Genomic DNA, 16,449 nt, shown 5'->3' on the forward strand with positions numbered 1-16,449 from the left:
CCAACACCCACATTTTACTGGCAGAATCAGGATGTTGCGATGCCCCTTCTGTAGGAGGGTACCCAATGACTACTTCAGAGAGGCCCAGTCATTTGTTCCCCTTGGTTCTAAGTTTCCTTGTCTATTAATGGGGATATTTTGCAAGGCAGATGTGCATATTAATGACTGTTATACTGTCATACTGCCACAGGGGCTCTCAGTAGGAGAGCCTTGAGTTGTGCCTGGCAGGGCCTGTGCTGCTTCCTAACCTCGGTCTCTGCCAGCGCTGCATCCTTTCTGCTCTGACCTGAGTTGTACACGTGCATCACCTTTGGGAGCCTATCAGAGTCACGTCGAGAAAGACAGCTGATCCAGTCCTTACTAAAAAGGATTATTAAAAGGAGGGCGTGAAGAAAGAAGTAGAGAGCAGAAAGCACCTAGCCCTTTGGACTTGGTGGGACCTGGCACCTGGGTAAACCGTCCTGTCCCATCACTCCTGGGTTATCAAGTTCCTCTCTTAGTGGCCCTCACCCCGGGCACCATCCTTAGTTGTCATCATCCAAGGGTCCCCATCTAGAACAAGACTGTCCCATAGAAAGTTCATGTGAGCCAAACATACAATTCTAGATTGCTCTAGTAGCCTTGACCTTGAAGATATAAAGAAACTGATAGAATTGATCTTAACAATACACTGTATCTTCCACTTACCATGTTAACACATGATTGTGTAAAATGTAACAATGTGGTGTACATTCTGTTTCTCCTGTTAAGTCTTTAAAAAAACAACCTGGTGTCTATTTTATCCACACAACACACTCGGCGTGAGTCAGCTGTATTTTAAGTGCACAGCAGCCACAATGCCTTCTGTGCTGGGTGACATAGATACAGAGTCTTCCGAATCCGTGCCCCAAATCTTCTCACTTCCCACAGCCTCCACCTCTGCCTAATTTCTTCCCTAGAGCATGGCCACTGGATGACCTCATAGTACAGGCAACATTTCATTCCAGTCCATCATTCTGAAGCTTTATGCCAGTAATTCACAGTCCGGTACAGCCCATGACCCCAATAAACAGATGACCAACCCGATCCACTGGGCCTGTCCTCTACATGGTCTCATGCCTCTGCCTGGTCAGACCATTTCCTATATACCTACCACCTTCCCCTCCTGACCTCCCTGAGAGAGTTCCCTCTCTGTTTGTATTCCCTTCCCTGTACACAACCAGTACCTGTGGCCCTTGTATCCTCTCCCAGCAAAGGGACTGTGTGGTCCCAAATTTTCTAGTGGGGAAAAGAAGAGTCAGGACTGAACGGAAGCTGCATTTGAGCCCTGTCCAGGCCCCAGTTAGGGACAATCAGCCCACAGATGAGCCTAAAGTGAGCATAAACCCGAATGGGACGGTTAGCCGAGACTAGGAAAGGAAGAAGGGAACAATCAAATGCTCTTCTTTTGTAGCCAGCCTAGAAGTTACCCCTTTTCATACAGCTCACAGAAACTCCCTCAGTGAGAACAGCATCAGGGGAATTTTCATCTAAAGGTATCTTGCAGCAAAGCCCTCACTGAGGGCTTAATGACTGCTCTACACACAGACCTGGTGGGCGCTAGCATTATATTGATGAAGTACCGTTATTAGAGAGAAGGAAGCAGAGGAATGGATAGGTAAACTGTCTAAAATCCTGCAGCAAAAAAACAGCAGAGCAAGACCTTGGACTTGGACCTAGAGATCGTCCCCAATTACTGTGCTCCAGTGTTTGTAAGAACTTATGTCTCTGTGTGGGGGGAGTTGCATCCAATTGTCCAAGCCCATGAAAGCAAGTCTCCAATGATGTGGTTTGGAGCTCTGTAATTCAGGATGGGGACATGGGACATAATTCTGGCTTTTAGTAATTCCTCAAATGTCAGTCAGCTGAGGATTCAATATCCAGAAAAATGCCAATTTTGATTATCACCACTACCATATGTTAGGGGCAAACTCTCACCTGATTTTATAGATGAGGCCCACATTATTGGTCCGCACCCGGAATACATCTACGTTGGCTTTCTCAAAAGCAGATTCACTCCTGCAGGAAACAAGGCCGTCAGTCCCACTCACAATGTGTCTCGTGGGCCCAGGAGCAGAGCCAGAGGCTAGTATCCTCTCCTCCCTCTTTATCCCATGCATGGAAAGAGCAGCATGCACCTAGCTCCCGTTCTGAGCTCTCGCCCTGACATGGTCTGAGAGAAGAGGAAGGGCAGGCAGGTGCCGTGCTTAGACTCACATCCAGGTGTTCTTTTGGTTGTGGTTGTGAGTCACTAACACAGGCATAGTGGGTGACACCAGTGCCATTGTGTGGACATGCAAGCCACTGGAGGTAGAAAAACCAGGGTCTGGTCAGGATAGAGGAGGAGGGTGTCATGGATGCCTGGAGCCTCTTGTCTGCAGGTCCCCTTGCAGGTCACCCTCACCTGCCCCGTTCTGCAAGAAGAATTGCAATGGCAGCCCCAAGTTGATGCAGACCTTGGGTGGCTACCTGTGGTCCTGCCATTCCAAAGAGAAAGGGGGAAACCTCTCCCCCACCCCACCTCTAGTCCAGCAACCATGGAGGTGAGGGCAGAAAGGGAATCAAGACGAATATCTGGCAAACTGCCATCAGATGAAATACACCTGAGGCATGAAGCAGCACAACGCCCAGGCGAGTCCCAGCTTCTGCACACCCCAAATTCAAGTGGCTATGCCCAGGAGGCTCAAGGCTCCTTGCCCCAGGATCTTCTGGAATGGATCCCTAAGTCTCATGTTGGCATCTCTTTCATCCTCCACAGGAGCTAAGAACTCAGCTGTGAGAGCCCAGACCGCCAAGCAGTTCTTCCTGCCTCATAGCTGGGCCCTCTGGTTTGGGAGACTATGCTCTCTCAGCCAGGGCTCATGGGACCAGCACACAGCCAGGGAGAAGAGGAACGTACAGGAGATATTTGCCTAGGCTGTTCTCTAGACTTTAAATGTGTTCCCAAAGTCCTGTGAGCCTCACACTTCACACACGCCCAGTCGCTAGCTGGAAACCTTTAAGAGGTTGGAGCTGGGGGTGTGGGTCAGGGCACTTTTCTGGCATGCATGAGGCCCTGGGTTTGATGCCCAGAACTGTACAATGAAGGAGGTAGGGCCCAGGGGAGGGAAGTCGGTCACTGAGGATGCCCTTGAAGAGGGTGTTGGGACCCTGTGAGGACTCCGCTTTCTCTCCTTGTTTCCTGGTTGCTGTGAGTTGAACAGCTACCTTCACAGCTAGTGTTGACTTGCTATAGCCCCAAAAGCAAAGCAGCCAACTGATCACGGGCCAAAACCCCTAAAACCTCAGAGCAAAATAACCCTTTTCTCTTTTCAATTGGTTTATTTCAGGTATTTGTTGCAGCCATGGAAAGGTAAATAATCCGAGCTTATAATGACCACTGGCTGTCTGTGCTCTTCAAAATAAAGGGGTAAAGGGCTTTCTCCCCAGGCCACAGGCTGAAGGTCAGGCACAGAGGGCCTTCCAGGTTCTTCAGGGTCCAGAGGCTGGGATTTTGCAAATGGACCCACTCTGGCGAACAATCTTTAAAAGGCAGGGACACAATCAAGCAGAGTCCAAGCCTCATACGAAAGAGCAGAGGCCATGAAGATGTACACAAAACAGCCTTGTCAAGGAAAAGAGAACCCAAGAAGAAACCTGGGGACAGAGAAGTAAGAAGAGGAGTGATGGATGTATCTGGTTAGCTGTAGGGGAACGGGGACCCCCAGGCTGGTGGCACATGTCTGAGCTCAGGTAGGTGTCATTTGGGGAGAAAGGGAGGGGTCAAGCAAGGCCACTTTAAGTGTGCAGTCAAAATGTTTCCTCCAAAGAATGAGTTGGTCTTTTTTCTGGGGAAACAATGTTTCTGGATCTGGTGTTGAAAATGGAATCAAACCAAACCAGGACTGTGAAGGTCTGCTGATGTGGGGTTGCATCTGTGGGGGTAACGGGACACTCCAACCCCTGATTCTGTCGCAATCGCTGTGAAATAACTCAGAAAACACATGGACATAAATTCTACACGTTAAGATTTTGTGAATGAGAAACAGAAAAAAATGAATAAATGGTATTTTCTCTTTGACACAAAATAATAGCTTTTTAGAATAAATCAACAAAAATTTCTGCATTCAGTAAACACCCTAAGGAATAGACACTATATGATTGAACACTTTGTAGCTATTAAGGATCCTATCATAAAAATAACATGAAGTTTATAAGCTTAAATAATATATTAAGATAGAATCTGAGAGCAGAACAATTGATACAAATAGGACATCATCTTCATTTAAAAACAGTGAGTGGGAAAATTTACACAAATATACAATGTCACGTCTAGAGGCTAAGACTATAAAGTCTTATTTGTGCTTATCTATATAAATTTTCACATATTCCGAAAGGAACCCATACTGCTTTTGTGAGTCCCCATGCTTCAGGACCCCTCGCCGCACCTCCTGACACCCAACGCAGCTCATGGGCTGCCCCGGGGCACAGTCTCTGATGGTCTGAGGATGGTCGGTGTCACCTAAAGGCACAAGGAACCTGGGAAACAGGTTACAGGAAGTAGAGGGCAGCGGGGGCGGTGTCCCCGGACCATTTCAGCCAATGATGAGGCATCTGGGTTTCCAAGGCGCCTCTGAGGAGCACTCTGGGAAAGAAGTTCTGAGAGCTGCCCTGAGCCCTAAAGGCATGCTATGCTCCATCGTACTTACTGAAATCAGCCCATGCTATGTGCAGCCACAGCCTGGGGAACAGAGAAACAGGGGTCGGGCAGGGAAGCTCCGCCTGACCAACACGGGCGGGGACACTCAAGGCCGCTTTGTCTGGGGGCTGGGATGGTTCCTGCTCAAATGTGATGTTAAAGTCGCCCATGGAGACCAACCTGTTTCTGGCTTACAGGAAAACTCCATCTTCAGAGAAGAAAGGGCTGCAGACAAACTCCATTGGTACCTGTCCGTTCTCAGGGAAAGACTGGGACCATCCCAAACAAACCCCAGCCCTGCCCACTCTGGGATCGGATCTGAAATGCCCACTTGCAGAAAGTCAGGATGCAAATGCTGTAGAAAACTGACCAAGGCTGGGTTAGAAATCCCAAAGGAAACAAAAGTGCAGGCTCCTCGCGTTTCCCAGCGAGATGAGAACCCCATCATAGCTCTAGCAACAAATAAAGCCCCCTGCTCCCATCATCGCTCAGCAGGGACTTCGCCCAGAGAGAGCCTCAGAAGGCTGTACCTGGCATCTTAGCCACCAAATAGGCAGAGCCTCCAGACTAAAATGCCAGGGACTCTCTCACACACTGGGGTGTGGATTCTCAGCAGGAAAAACAGCATTCGTAACATACATGAAACCCCATCCTTTTGCCATATCTTTAACTCGTAGCCTCCTGGGATCATTTTGTAGAGACCTCACTGGGGTAGAGATTGGGGGAGGGTTTCTGTGTGGGAACTAAGTGAATGTCATCTTGGCTGCCTAGGAATCAGATAGTAAAGATCTTCTTGAAATAGGAATTGTGTTATATTGGGTGAGGGGTGAATCCTGCTAAGCCATGTGGGATTCTGTGTTCTAGGATACAGGAAAGGGCACAGGAATGAGCTCAGATCAGGCTGAAACAGAAAAAGGGAGGACAGGAGACAAGAGATGAGAGATGCAGCCAGAGGCTATGGAAAGGGTTTGGGAGAAGTGCCAAGAAAGATCAAGGTTGAATTTTAATACTGGAGGAGCTGCAACTCATTTGTTTGCATTGGTCAGTGTGAACCCTTTCTCAGGCCCAGAGCTACCGGAGAAGTCTTACATACAAAAGCGTGTGTGTGTGTGTGTGTGTGTGTGTGTGTGTGTGTGTGTGCGTGTGTGCTATGCACGTGGACACATGCATGTATACAAGGATCCGTGCTGCAGGTAACTCAGTGGGTCTGGTTTAGAGCTGGTTTGAGTATGAGGAAGAGGACCGGGCAGACAATGAAGTGCGAAGAGACAGAGGAGGAGGCAGCACGTCTTGCATTACATGGGGACTCAGAAGTAACCTCAGCTGCCACCCATGTGTGACACATCCCAAACCTTCAACAAATTACAGTCCCCTCCTGAACTCAGTTTCCAGCTTGAGTGGCAGTGATGTCGTGAGCAGAATTTTGCACAACTGTCTTTGTAATCTTTTCTCTCGATGTCTCACTGCAGCCAGATCCTGACCTCTTGCTCACAGTTAAGGTGACATCAGCTGCCACTGTCAACTCAGTATCCACTGACTGGCTTTCAGGCAAGGCCTTCCAGTCTGGCCTCTAGCCTTTCCCGTATGCTTCAAGACAGCAACATGGTTCTCACTGGCAGTTCCAGCTGGGCCCACCTAGAGCACTTTCCCTGTCCACAAGCCTTGCAGTCTCTCTGGGTCTAACCCATCTTTTGTATTCCTCTCTTATCCTCATTCATTTCAGCACTGAAGACTTAGGTTGTATCTTTCCCTGTGAAGTGTCACTCTGACTACGCATTTCAGGTGTCTACTGAGTTCTGCCTATTCTTTATGACCCAGGACAAGTACAGGGGCCCAGGAAACCCAATTGCACCTCCACTACAGATCCAACACCTCCCTTCACAGTACTCTCTAGTCTCAGCAGCACCCAGCTTCTATCCCCACCCAGGTCCACCCTCACACTGCTGTCAAGCTGCCCTGACTAGCGGATGGAGCTCCCGTCTGCTCACTTATTTTTGCTTCCCAGCCTCAAGCGTGACACAGACCTAGGTAGAGATTCTCTCCCGGAGCCTCCCCAGTAGACCCCAGTGGTCTCTGGATTGCCGACTCCTGTCCCTAGGCTGATCTGGAGAAGCGGGCTCAGTGACAACCCTTCTCTCTTGGTGTGTTACATCAATGATCTGGGCCTCCCCGAAAGAAAGTTTGGTAAACTGATAAGCAGGAGGGAAGAAGCAAAGGATGCTGGGTATGTAAAAGGAGGAAAGACTATGAGAACCCACGACAGTCTGGGGACCACAAAAACCAGCTGGCCATCTTCCCAGAGCTAGTAGCATCTCCTTCCTCTGGGAGGATGCATGGCAAAAAGGATGAATGTTTCATGTATTCCCTTTACCGTGCCCACGTCACAGGAGGGAAAGACTTCCACGAGAGTCACGTGCAGTATGAGTAGTGCAAGGAGGCGGGTACCCTGTTCTGCAGAAACGGACAAAAGAAGGGGTTATGCTCGTCTCAGCACTGCTGCGTGCGTGCCGTGGCTTAGTCAGGACTCACATCACAAGACTGGTCACTCTGCAAAGCACAGTGTTGCGGTCTCCTAGCATGGCCACGCCACCTCTCTATAATTCACCTCTTGTCCTCTAGAGGTCCCAGGCCACAAACCTTAGGGACCAGAACTTGTGGAACCTGTGGAACAACTCTCCAGGGCCACAGATTCTTGTCATCAATTAAAATGTCTATAGCACCAATGTCAATGAAGGACTGTTTCTCACACACACACACACACACACACACACACACACACACACACAAAACCTGAAGGTCTGTGAGCTTCTTCCTCGGCCTCAGTTTTCCTATGAATGGACCAGGTTAGTAGATTTAAATAGCTGTGGAACTTTTCCTCAACTAGATTGTTTATTCTCCAATATCAAGGGATACTCATGGGTATCCCTTGGGAGATCTAAACTAGACATTACTGCTTATAAAAATCTAGAATGGGACAAAGGAGAATTGGAAGGAAAGCACTGGGAAATCCTCAAGATGATATTTGGATTGTTGACAGAGAAATCTTGTTATTCAACATGGCTGTGATCTAACTGTTCGCCTCTACAGAGAAGAAGGCCACCCCTGAGTTCTAGAACTTGGCCAACCAAACTAATCTCCCAGGATCCCCACAAGCCAAAGCAGTACTCACTTGCTGGTGAGATGGAGCTTGGGAGAGAGCCCATTCTCTCCAAAGATTGTGATGAACACATTGGCATCTGTCCCTGCACCACGAACATCCCCTGTGGCTGTGACCACCTCGTACACTAGAGGAGAAAAAAAACAGACTGCAGGCTCAGAAGAGTACCCAGAATCCCATTCTCACAATCCTGAACCACGTCAAACCCACACTAACTCTAGACCGAAACTCACAGTCGGTGCCAGACACTGCTTTTGCAGAGGAATCTGAAAGCGTAGAGACAAGGCCAGCTTCATTCTGCATGGGTTAATCCCCCAAGGGCTGTGTCTTTGGCAGTGACACTGAGTCCCCTGCCAATGGTCTTTTTGAAGCTTGCATGGCTTGTTGCCAACACTATTCCTGGTCAGGGTGTCAGCACCTGCGTACTTCCTGAGGGAGAACCTATCAAGATCAGTGTGGTGGTTTGAATGAAAATGACCCCATAGACTCACATGGAGTGGCATTATTTGTAAGGATTGAGACATGTGGCCTTGTTGGTGTAGGCGTGACCTTGCTGGTGGAAGTGTGTCCCTGGGGGTGGGCTTTGAGGTTTCAGAAGCTCAAGCCAGGTCCAGTGTCTCTCTCTTCCTGCCGCCTGCCAATCTAGATGTAGAATTCTCAACTCCTTCTCTAGCGCCTGTCATGTTTCCTGCCATGAGGATAGTAAACTAAATCTCTGAACCGTAAGCCAGTCCCAGTGGAACGTTTTCCTTTATAAGAGTCACTGTGGCCATGGTGTCTCTTTGCCACAACAGAAACTTAACTAAGACAGGAAGGATCTGCTACAACCAAGGGGACTGGGTAGGATGAGCAGGGGCATTCAGCATCCAGGAGTGTTGGCGAAACTTTGGGAATGTATCTTGAATCCATTTTTGGAATCAACTCCCCGAATCTAGCACAGACCCGGCCTGAACAGGGTTGTTGCAGTCAGCCACCCCCAGAGCCACGTCACCTCTGCTGAGAAGTGGGAACAGCCACACACCAACCTATCCAGCTGCTATTCCCATCTCCCAATGAAGTGTGCGTCCCCAGCGTGTTTTAGGAAGAGACTCACTTCTGAGTCAGTGGTGGGCTGGAGACGCTGATTCAGGGGACCGACCACACGTGTGTGCAGCGAGGAAGGCTGACCAGAAGGAGATGACTGCATTGGGAAGGAGGAATTTGCAATGTGGAGAGCTGGTCAAATGTGGGAAATGGTATTTGAAATCTTCGGGGCCCGGGTCAGCTGTTCACCACATTATGGAAGTGTACAAGCATCAAATGCTTGAAACTGTATCACAACCAGCACTGACTGATGATTTACTATGTACCTAGCCCTGAGCTAGGGGCTTCGTGCCCCTCATCACCCTTGATCATTGCTGTAAAGCTAATCTCATTCCTACTTCTGGTCTTTAGAACAGATTGCCCACTGCAGAGTATATTCGAGCTCTCTTGAGGAGGTCTTGTGGATTGAGTTACCATTTGAGGGTTTAACATTCATCTTTCAACACTACCCATCCACAGCCCGTTCCGCAGGTTTTGTCCCACATACAAAGTAGCAAAGTTGAGAGGTGGATAGTGGAGAATAGAATCAATCCTTCTGAGCAACTGTAGCATTCTGGGCCCGGAGAAGGTGTGTTTTGATTATTATCCGTCTCACTGCAAACCCACACGCCTCTGCATGCTGAGGCAAAGCGTTGGGCATCAACGTCACACAATGCCACAGAGATCTAGAAGTAGCCACTTAGAACCAGGGTGGCTCTTTACAAGTAGCTACCTGCCTATAAGACTGGATAGTAATATCTGCTTTGCAGAACTATTCTGGGAATTGAGAATGTAGAGGCCCTGACACATAGAAGATAATAAATAGCCTTTCTTTTTCGAAGCTATTGTTCATGCAAACAAAGCCCATTTTGTCCAAAAGCTAGCACCTGTTTCTTTGGCAGACAGTATATTAGCTCAAACATCATGAACATGGCATGAGGTTAATTCTGAACCCCTTCAGGGGCATCTATGGTCCTTGCCTGTGAAGAATGGGATCTGCAGTGTCTGGAGCTGAGAGGAACACTGGATATCCCCAGTTCTGACAAAGCTCGGGGGAGGAGCCATGCGTGGGGAAGGAAAGCAGTCCATGCGTTTGGACTCTGCCTCTCATGAGACTTGTGACAAGGCTTGAGACATCACAGCCTGCACCTCAGGGGAAACTGTTCAGCATCAGGGCAGCCACGAGTGCTGCCTGCATTATCTGTGTGTGTGCACAGGGGCATCTCTGAGTCAAGCTGATACAGGAGAACGTCCAGCTCAATGGAAAGGCCAGGGCCACGTCATTGGAAATTTGTAGAAAGAGACCCAAAAAGACTTAGAGAAGAGGAAGATATGGGCTCCAGGAGGTGTGGGAGTTGACTCGCTACCTCCCTCAGGAGTGCACAGCTACTCCTGAAGTCAGACACTCGCCATATAGAAGTTGCTCATCTGAATTTAATTATAGTTAAGGCCATCAAGGAAATGACAGTGAGTCACGGATGAAAATATGGCACCTGGAATGCATCCAACAAAAGACTCATACCCAGAAAGTATGAATAATTCACATCAACAAATCAGACGGGGACTGCATACTTTTAACACAAGAGTCTTTAAAAGATAGACAATCACTTATCATAAGATCTAAAACTTCCAGTTTTAGGTTTTGACCCGAGAGAGACCAAAACAGATACACAGATGCATAGAAACCCATGAACTCAATGTTCATAATAGCTTACTCTGAGCAGAGCTGAATGAGAAACCACCTAAATGTCCATCAGCAGGTGAATGGGTTAACAATCCGTAGTATACCCACACCCTGGGTACCACTCAGCCGTGAAAAGCAACACGCTATTGGCACATATGTAGACTAAGAAACACTCATTCTTTACAATGCTATTTATGGGAAGCCATCAATAGCAAATAGGACCTACTTTAACAGGAGGCTGAAGAGTGGCTGCTTGGAACAGGAAGCTGGCAGGGAACAATGCTCTCTCTAATGTAAATATTCTTCACATTGACTAGTCACACGGGTATAATACTAATCGAGTAGGACATTTAAAATAGATGTACTCTATAATAAGTTTCAGCAACGCTGAAAAGTGCAAAAATGTCTTAATGCGTCATCAAAGGTGTCTGAATGGCCACCAAACATAGGAGATGTGCAAATAAACACGTTCGGCCCCATCATTCATCAGGGAAATGAAAACCCCAGAAAAACACCACCAGACACCCACCAGGATGGCAGGAATAAAGAGAACTGACAATACCAGCGTCGGCAGAACGTGAATCTACTGCCCCTCTTGTATGTAATGGGGGTGCATTAGAGGCTATATGCACCGATAGGTGAACAGATGTTCACCCTGTAACCTAGCACTTCAGCTTCCAATTTTAATTCCAGGAGAAACGAGTGTGCAAATGTCCAAGATCTGTAGCCTCTTTATTCACCATAGTACACAAATAAGGTGTAAAGAATTCGACAGGAGAATGGTCAAATCACCAGTGATGTGTTTATAACATGCAATCTTATTCGTGCCTGAAAAGAAAAACTATGTATCATGTCACAGCAGGCACACACCTCTCAGGTGGGATGTCACGTGAGAAAAACGATAGACCCAAAAATATACACACAGCAAAATACATATCTCACCCCTGAAATCCCAGCGCCAGGCACCTAAGGCATGAGGACTGTTGAGAGTCAAGACTAGACTTGGCTACATCGTAAATAGTCAGAGGAACTGAGCTACAGAGAAAAACCCTGGCTCCCCAAAGAGTATATACTGTGTGACTCCATTTATATGAAGTTAAAGAATAGGAAAAAGCGGCTCCTGGGGATAGATTCAGAGACTTATTAGGTCTGGCAGAGGTATGAAGGAGCTCTGTGGGGGCTAGAAACGCTCCCGCTCTGGTCTCGATCAGCGGTTCCACCCGCATGCCCCAAGGTAAGTACTCTTCATGGTACTTCTGGTCCTGTACTGTGTGCATACCGGTTCTCACTCTAATTTGTTTTTTAATTCATAAAGATCAGTGCAGCTTGCTGAGAATGCGAGGCAGTCCCAGCACTGCTATCCTATTCTGCTCCACGGGAGCCCGGGAACCCGGGAGCCCTGTGCCCTGCACTCCCTAATCCCCAGACTCACAGGGCGTGGAGGTAACTGGGAAGCAGTGGGCAGAGGAACAGATCCCACCACCCCACAGGCAGCTCGCACGCACCCTTTGCCTTGTAGTACTCATGCTCCAGCTCGTCCTCGTCATCTTCTGAGTTGTAGTTCAGCAGCTCCTCCTCGTACAGGCCCAGAAAGTCGATGTCTTTCTTCCTCCGCTTTTTCTTCTGGGGCATCATTTTGCTACCTGCCTCTTGTGGGACCCGGTACACTCACCGGCCTAACTCCACCTCTTCCCTAGACCTGTGCCTCTCACTCAGAGAACTGCGGAGCCCTCCTAGGGCTTCAGGTCCGGATGTATCTGGCCTTGTTCCCTAGGTCTCCTGGGTCCCCCATCCCAAAGCACTGTCCCACTTTTCTCCTCTCTGGTCCCTCAACCCAACACAGCGCTTTTTTTCTTTTTCTTTACTTTCCCCCCTCTCTGTCCCCTGCTCATTCTGGGCCACCTCCTCTCACTCTGCACCTGCCCCCGGGGCTTCTTCTTGAGATCTATCACTTGTTGATGAAAATGAGAAGGTCGTCCTCTCTCCTCCTCCCTCCACACCCCTTTGCAGAGACTCAAGTGACACCATGCCCTGGCATCCACTTCCCACCTGGCCTCACAATGGGGACCCCTCCAGGCCACTCCGAGGACAAGTAGGGGCCCACTTCTAAGGAGACACCTGAGCTTCCCAGCCCATGAGAACACTGGACAATGCCGTGACCAGGGTTGGTCCTGGGGAGGGCAGAGCTGGGACAGTCCACGGAGCTCTGGGTACAGAGGATAGGTTTCTCTCCATTATACATGAGTGCCGATCATCTTACCCAGAAGGCAGGTTCTTATGAGACTGCTCTCGGGTTCCATCTTCCAGAACTCTCTCTTCTGGAAGTGACCCTCCTCCAGGTACATCCTGCTGCCCCGCAAAGCATACAGCTGGCCCATGAAGCAGTTTACTGATTATGAGTTACTGCCACCCTCAGCCTGGAGCCTAGGAAGTAAGTCCACCTATCCTCAGGCAGCCCCAGAAGGGCACAGATAAGCCAAGATGCATGGACCTTGTCAAGCATCCTCTGGGTACTCTACTATTCTCTATACTTTGGGAGAACCAGCCCCCGACCCTGCTTAACCCTGTTCTCTTCCAATCTCAACACGTGGGGAGTTCTGAGCCAGGGCAGAACAAGGGTCAGAAGTCCCTTCTAACCCTTACTCAGCAGAGAGCGCTTCCCGTGACCATAGATGCCCCCTCCTTGCTCATTTTATTAGAATTTTAAAAGACATTCCTTATAACCCGGCTTGTAAGGTTTCTATATAGATTTAAAATGCTAGAAAAATTCCGATTCACTTAAAACTTGTGCTCCTCTGCCCTTGCAGGTGGCTGTAAGGACAGAACCAACACCATCTGTGCTGCCTCCTGGCTGGGGAGCCTGGAACACAGCCCATTTTCCCAGCCATAAAGAGAGAATAATGACCCACTATTGAGTATTTGGCAGTTAAAAAAAAAAAACTCTTCATCAATCAGAAGTTTCTAGAGACTATAAAAGGTTAGTCAATGTCTGTAACTCCTGCAACAGACTAAATTTCTGTTTCTCTTCCATATTTGTATGCTGAATATTGACATTAAGAAAAACCTCTGCATCTGGGAGAGGCTTGAAGGTGGGGCCCGTGCAGGGAGATGAGGTCGTGGAAGTGGGATGCTTATGGATGTGATCTGTGCTTTACAGATAGGACACCAGGAGCACGGAAGTCACGTGGGTCAGCAAGTGATGGTTGTGCAGTGTGAGGGCCTGAACTCCGTCTCCCTGAATCCACATTAGCCAGGCATGGAGGCATGCACCTGATACCCCAGTGCACAGACGGTAGAGACAGACAGTTCCTGGACCTTGCTGGCCAGTCACTGCAGCCAAACCAATGAGCTCAAAGTTCACTGGCAGACTGTTTCAAAAAGTTAAGATGGATATATTTTTTAAAAGATTAGGTGTCCTCTGAGTCTGTTTAGTGTTGTCTGTGTGTGCATGGGTATGCGAAAGAGCCTGCATCTCTGGGGTGTCACTGCATCATCCACATCTCTGAATCATCCTCATCTCTGCATCATCCACATCTCTGAATCACCCGCATCTCTGCAACATCTGCATTTCTGCATCATCCGCATCTCTGCATCATCCATATCTCTGCAACATCTGCATTTCTGCATCATTCGCATCTCTGCATCATCTGTATTTCTGCAACATCTGCATTTCGGCATCATCCGCATCTCTGCATCATCCATATCTCTGCATCATCCGCATCTCTGCATCATCCACATCTCTGCATCATCCGCATCTCTGCATCATCTGCATCTCTGCATCATCTGCATCTCCACATCATCCGCATCTCCGTATCATCTGCATCTCTGCATCATCAGTTCTCCATGTCCACAGAAGCCCAGAACAGGCTGCAAGTTTGTGGTTGAGCTTCTTTTTTTTTTTCATTCTTTTTTTATTGATATTTATTGAGCTCTACATTTTTCTCTGCTCCCATCCCTGCCTCTCCCCTCCCCGCTTCAATCCTCCTCCAAGGTCCCCATGCTCCCAATTTACTCAGGAGATCTTGTCTTTTTCTACTTTCTACTTCCCACGTAGATTAGATCTATGTGAATCTCTCTTGGTGTCCACATTTTGTCTAAGTTCTCTGGGATTGTGGTTTATAAGCTGGCTTTCTTTGCTTTATGTTTAAAAACCACCTATGAGTGAGTACATGTGATAATTGTCTTTCTGTGTCTGGGTTACCTCACTCAAAATAATGTTTTCTAACTCCATCCATTTTCCTGCTGGTTGAGCTTCTGATTCTTCCCAGTGTCTGGTCTGGGAAGGGACCCATTCCTTGTGGACATCTCCCTCCCAACCCAGCTGTGAGCTCTATGAGAGTGGAAGAGCCTGCCTCATGTTCACTGAATCATACTTAGGACCTGTGCTGCACCTGGTATGAATTGGGTTCAGCAAACAGATAAAATGCATGCGTGATGAAGATCGCAAACAAGTCAATAAAACAAACAGGTTCAAGGCCCAGAACCCAGGAGGAAAGCAGTATGGCCTGGACGTAACTCACCTGAAGACAGAGTGAATGCTCTAGAGTGTATGGCATTCTTAGCACATCTCAGAAGGTAAGGAAGGGTGGGTCATTCTTAAATAGACAGAAGGACATGGGGGCAGCAGCCAGCACTTGAACCCTATCCTTGCTCTGAGAAACTTCCTTCTCACTTGCCCTTTTAAGGCTCCCAGATCCCTACCAAGGGAAGGCATCTCTGACCCCAAACATCTTCACCAGGAAAAAAGAGCAACCCTACTTCCTCCCTTACTCTGTGGAGGGTTGGCCCCAGAAACAGTGGAAAGACTAGGTGACTGAGAGTGGTTTAATAGTAGATGACATACGCCCCCTGCTGGCCTCATTTGGTTTGACCTCCAGAATCTTGAAGATTGGAACTAACCAAGAAAATTCATTTTGCAGGGACTGAGAGGACAGACGCCTGCACAGGCATGCTCTCTCTCTCTCTCTCTCTCTCTCTCTCTCTCTCTCTCTCTCTCTCTCTCTCTCTCTCTCTCTCTCTCTCTGTTTCTTTGTCTCTCTGTTTCTCTCTGACTCTCTGTCTCTCTCTCTCTCTCACACACACACATAAATCATTTTGCTTGAGGATCTATTCAGAGACAATAACAAAACTTTTTTTTAATGAGATATCATTCAAATGAAATTTTTACTGGAATGTTTTTCATGAATGATATTAAAATATTTCTAGAGAATACCATAGCATTTTGTTTTAAAAAAGAAAACATGATCTGAATCAAAACCAAACACTGACCTGGATATAAAGAAGAACGAAACCTGTCATGCTGGGGCCAGGGAACGTAACATGTTCCTGACCCCGGGAAAGGAGCACGGCTCTCTTAGATGATGGCTCAACACATACATTCTACAGAAACCCAGTTGAGGATAGTTTCACGGGTGTAAATGGTAAGTAACTGGGTTTTAAATCCTTTATTGGATCTGTCTGAGAAAACCAAAAGCATCCACGTCTCTTATCGGGCTCCTGTGCTAAGTACAGAATTTCACTAAGAATCTGCCAGGTCAAGTCACTCCCCAGCTTACATACTCCAGTGAGTTCTCACACCCTCAGAATTAAATCTTGACTTCTCCCAAATGCCTGCAGGCTGCTCTCCACCCCAGAGGCACAGTGGCTCCTGTGTGCCCCATCACACCTTACTCCTCTTTCTGAGTGGCTCGCCATTTTGATAGGAAGCCCAGGCAGTCACTCCACAGCCAATGGCAAAGCCTCACTTGCTTTCTCCAGTGATTCTCTGGTTCCACCCACATTTCTCTCTCACTAGGACAGCACCACCTGGTGGCCACCCACCCCCTCACCCTCCTGACAACCACCTTTCCA

At 48.1% G+C, this 16,449-nt stretch overlaps 1 protein-coding gene across 3 annotated transcripts in view; it reads right to left on the reverse strand.

The window, feature by feature from the left end:
- Positions 1-12,234, reverse strand: part of Loxhd1 (lipoxygenase homology PLAT domains 1) — a 136,446-nt gene extending 124,212 nt beyond the window's left edge. For all 3 annotated transcript variants that reach the window (XM_075970805.1, XM_075970804.1, XM_075970803.1), the window contains exons 1-3: positions 12,105-12,234; positions 7,866-7,980; positions 1,957-2,037 (exon numbers count right to left, since the gene is read on the reverse strand). In XM_075970805.1, coding sequence (XP_075826920.1) covers positions 1,957-2,037; positions 7,866-7,980; positions 12,105-12,234 — 326 coding nt within the window. The remainder of the gene's footprint in view (positions 1-1,956; positions 2,038-7,865; positions 7,981-12,104) is intronic.
- Positions 12,235-16,449: the final 4,215 nt, after the last annotated feature.

The sequence above is a fragment of the Microtus pennsylvanicus genome, chromosome 4 (assembly GCF_037038515.1).
Source record: "Microtus pennsylvanicus isolate mMicPen1 chromosome 4, mMicPen1.hap1, whole genome shotgun sequence".
NCBI classification, from domain to species: Eukaryota; Metazoa; Chordata; class Mammalia; order Rodentia; family Cricetidae; genus Microtus; species Microtus pennsylvanicus.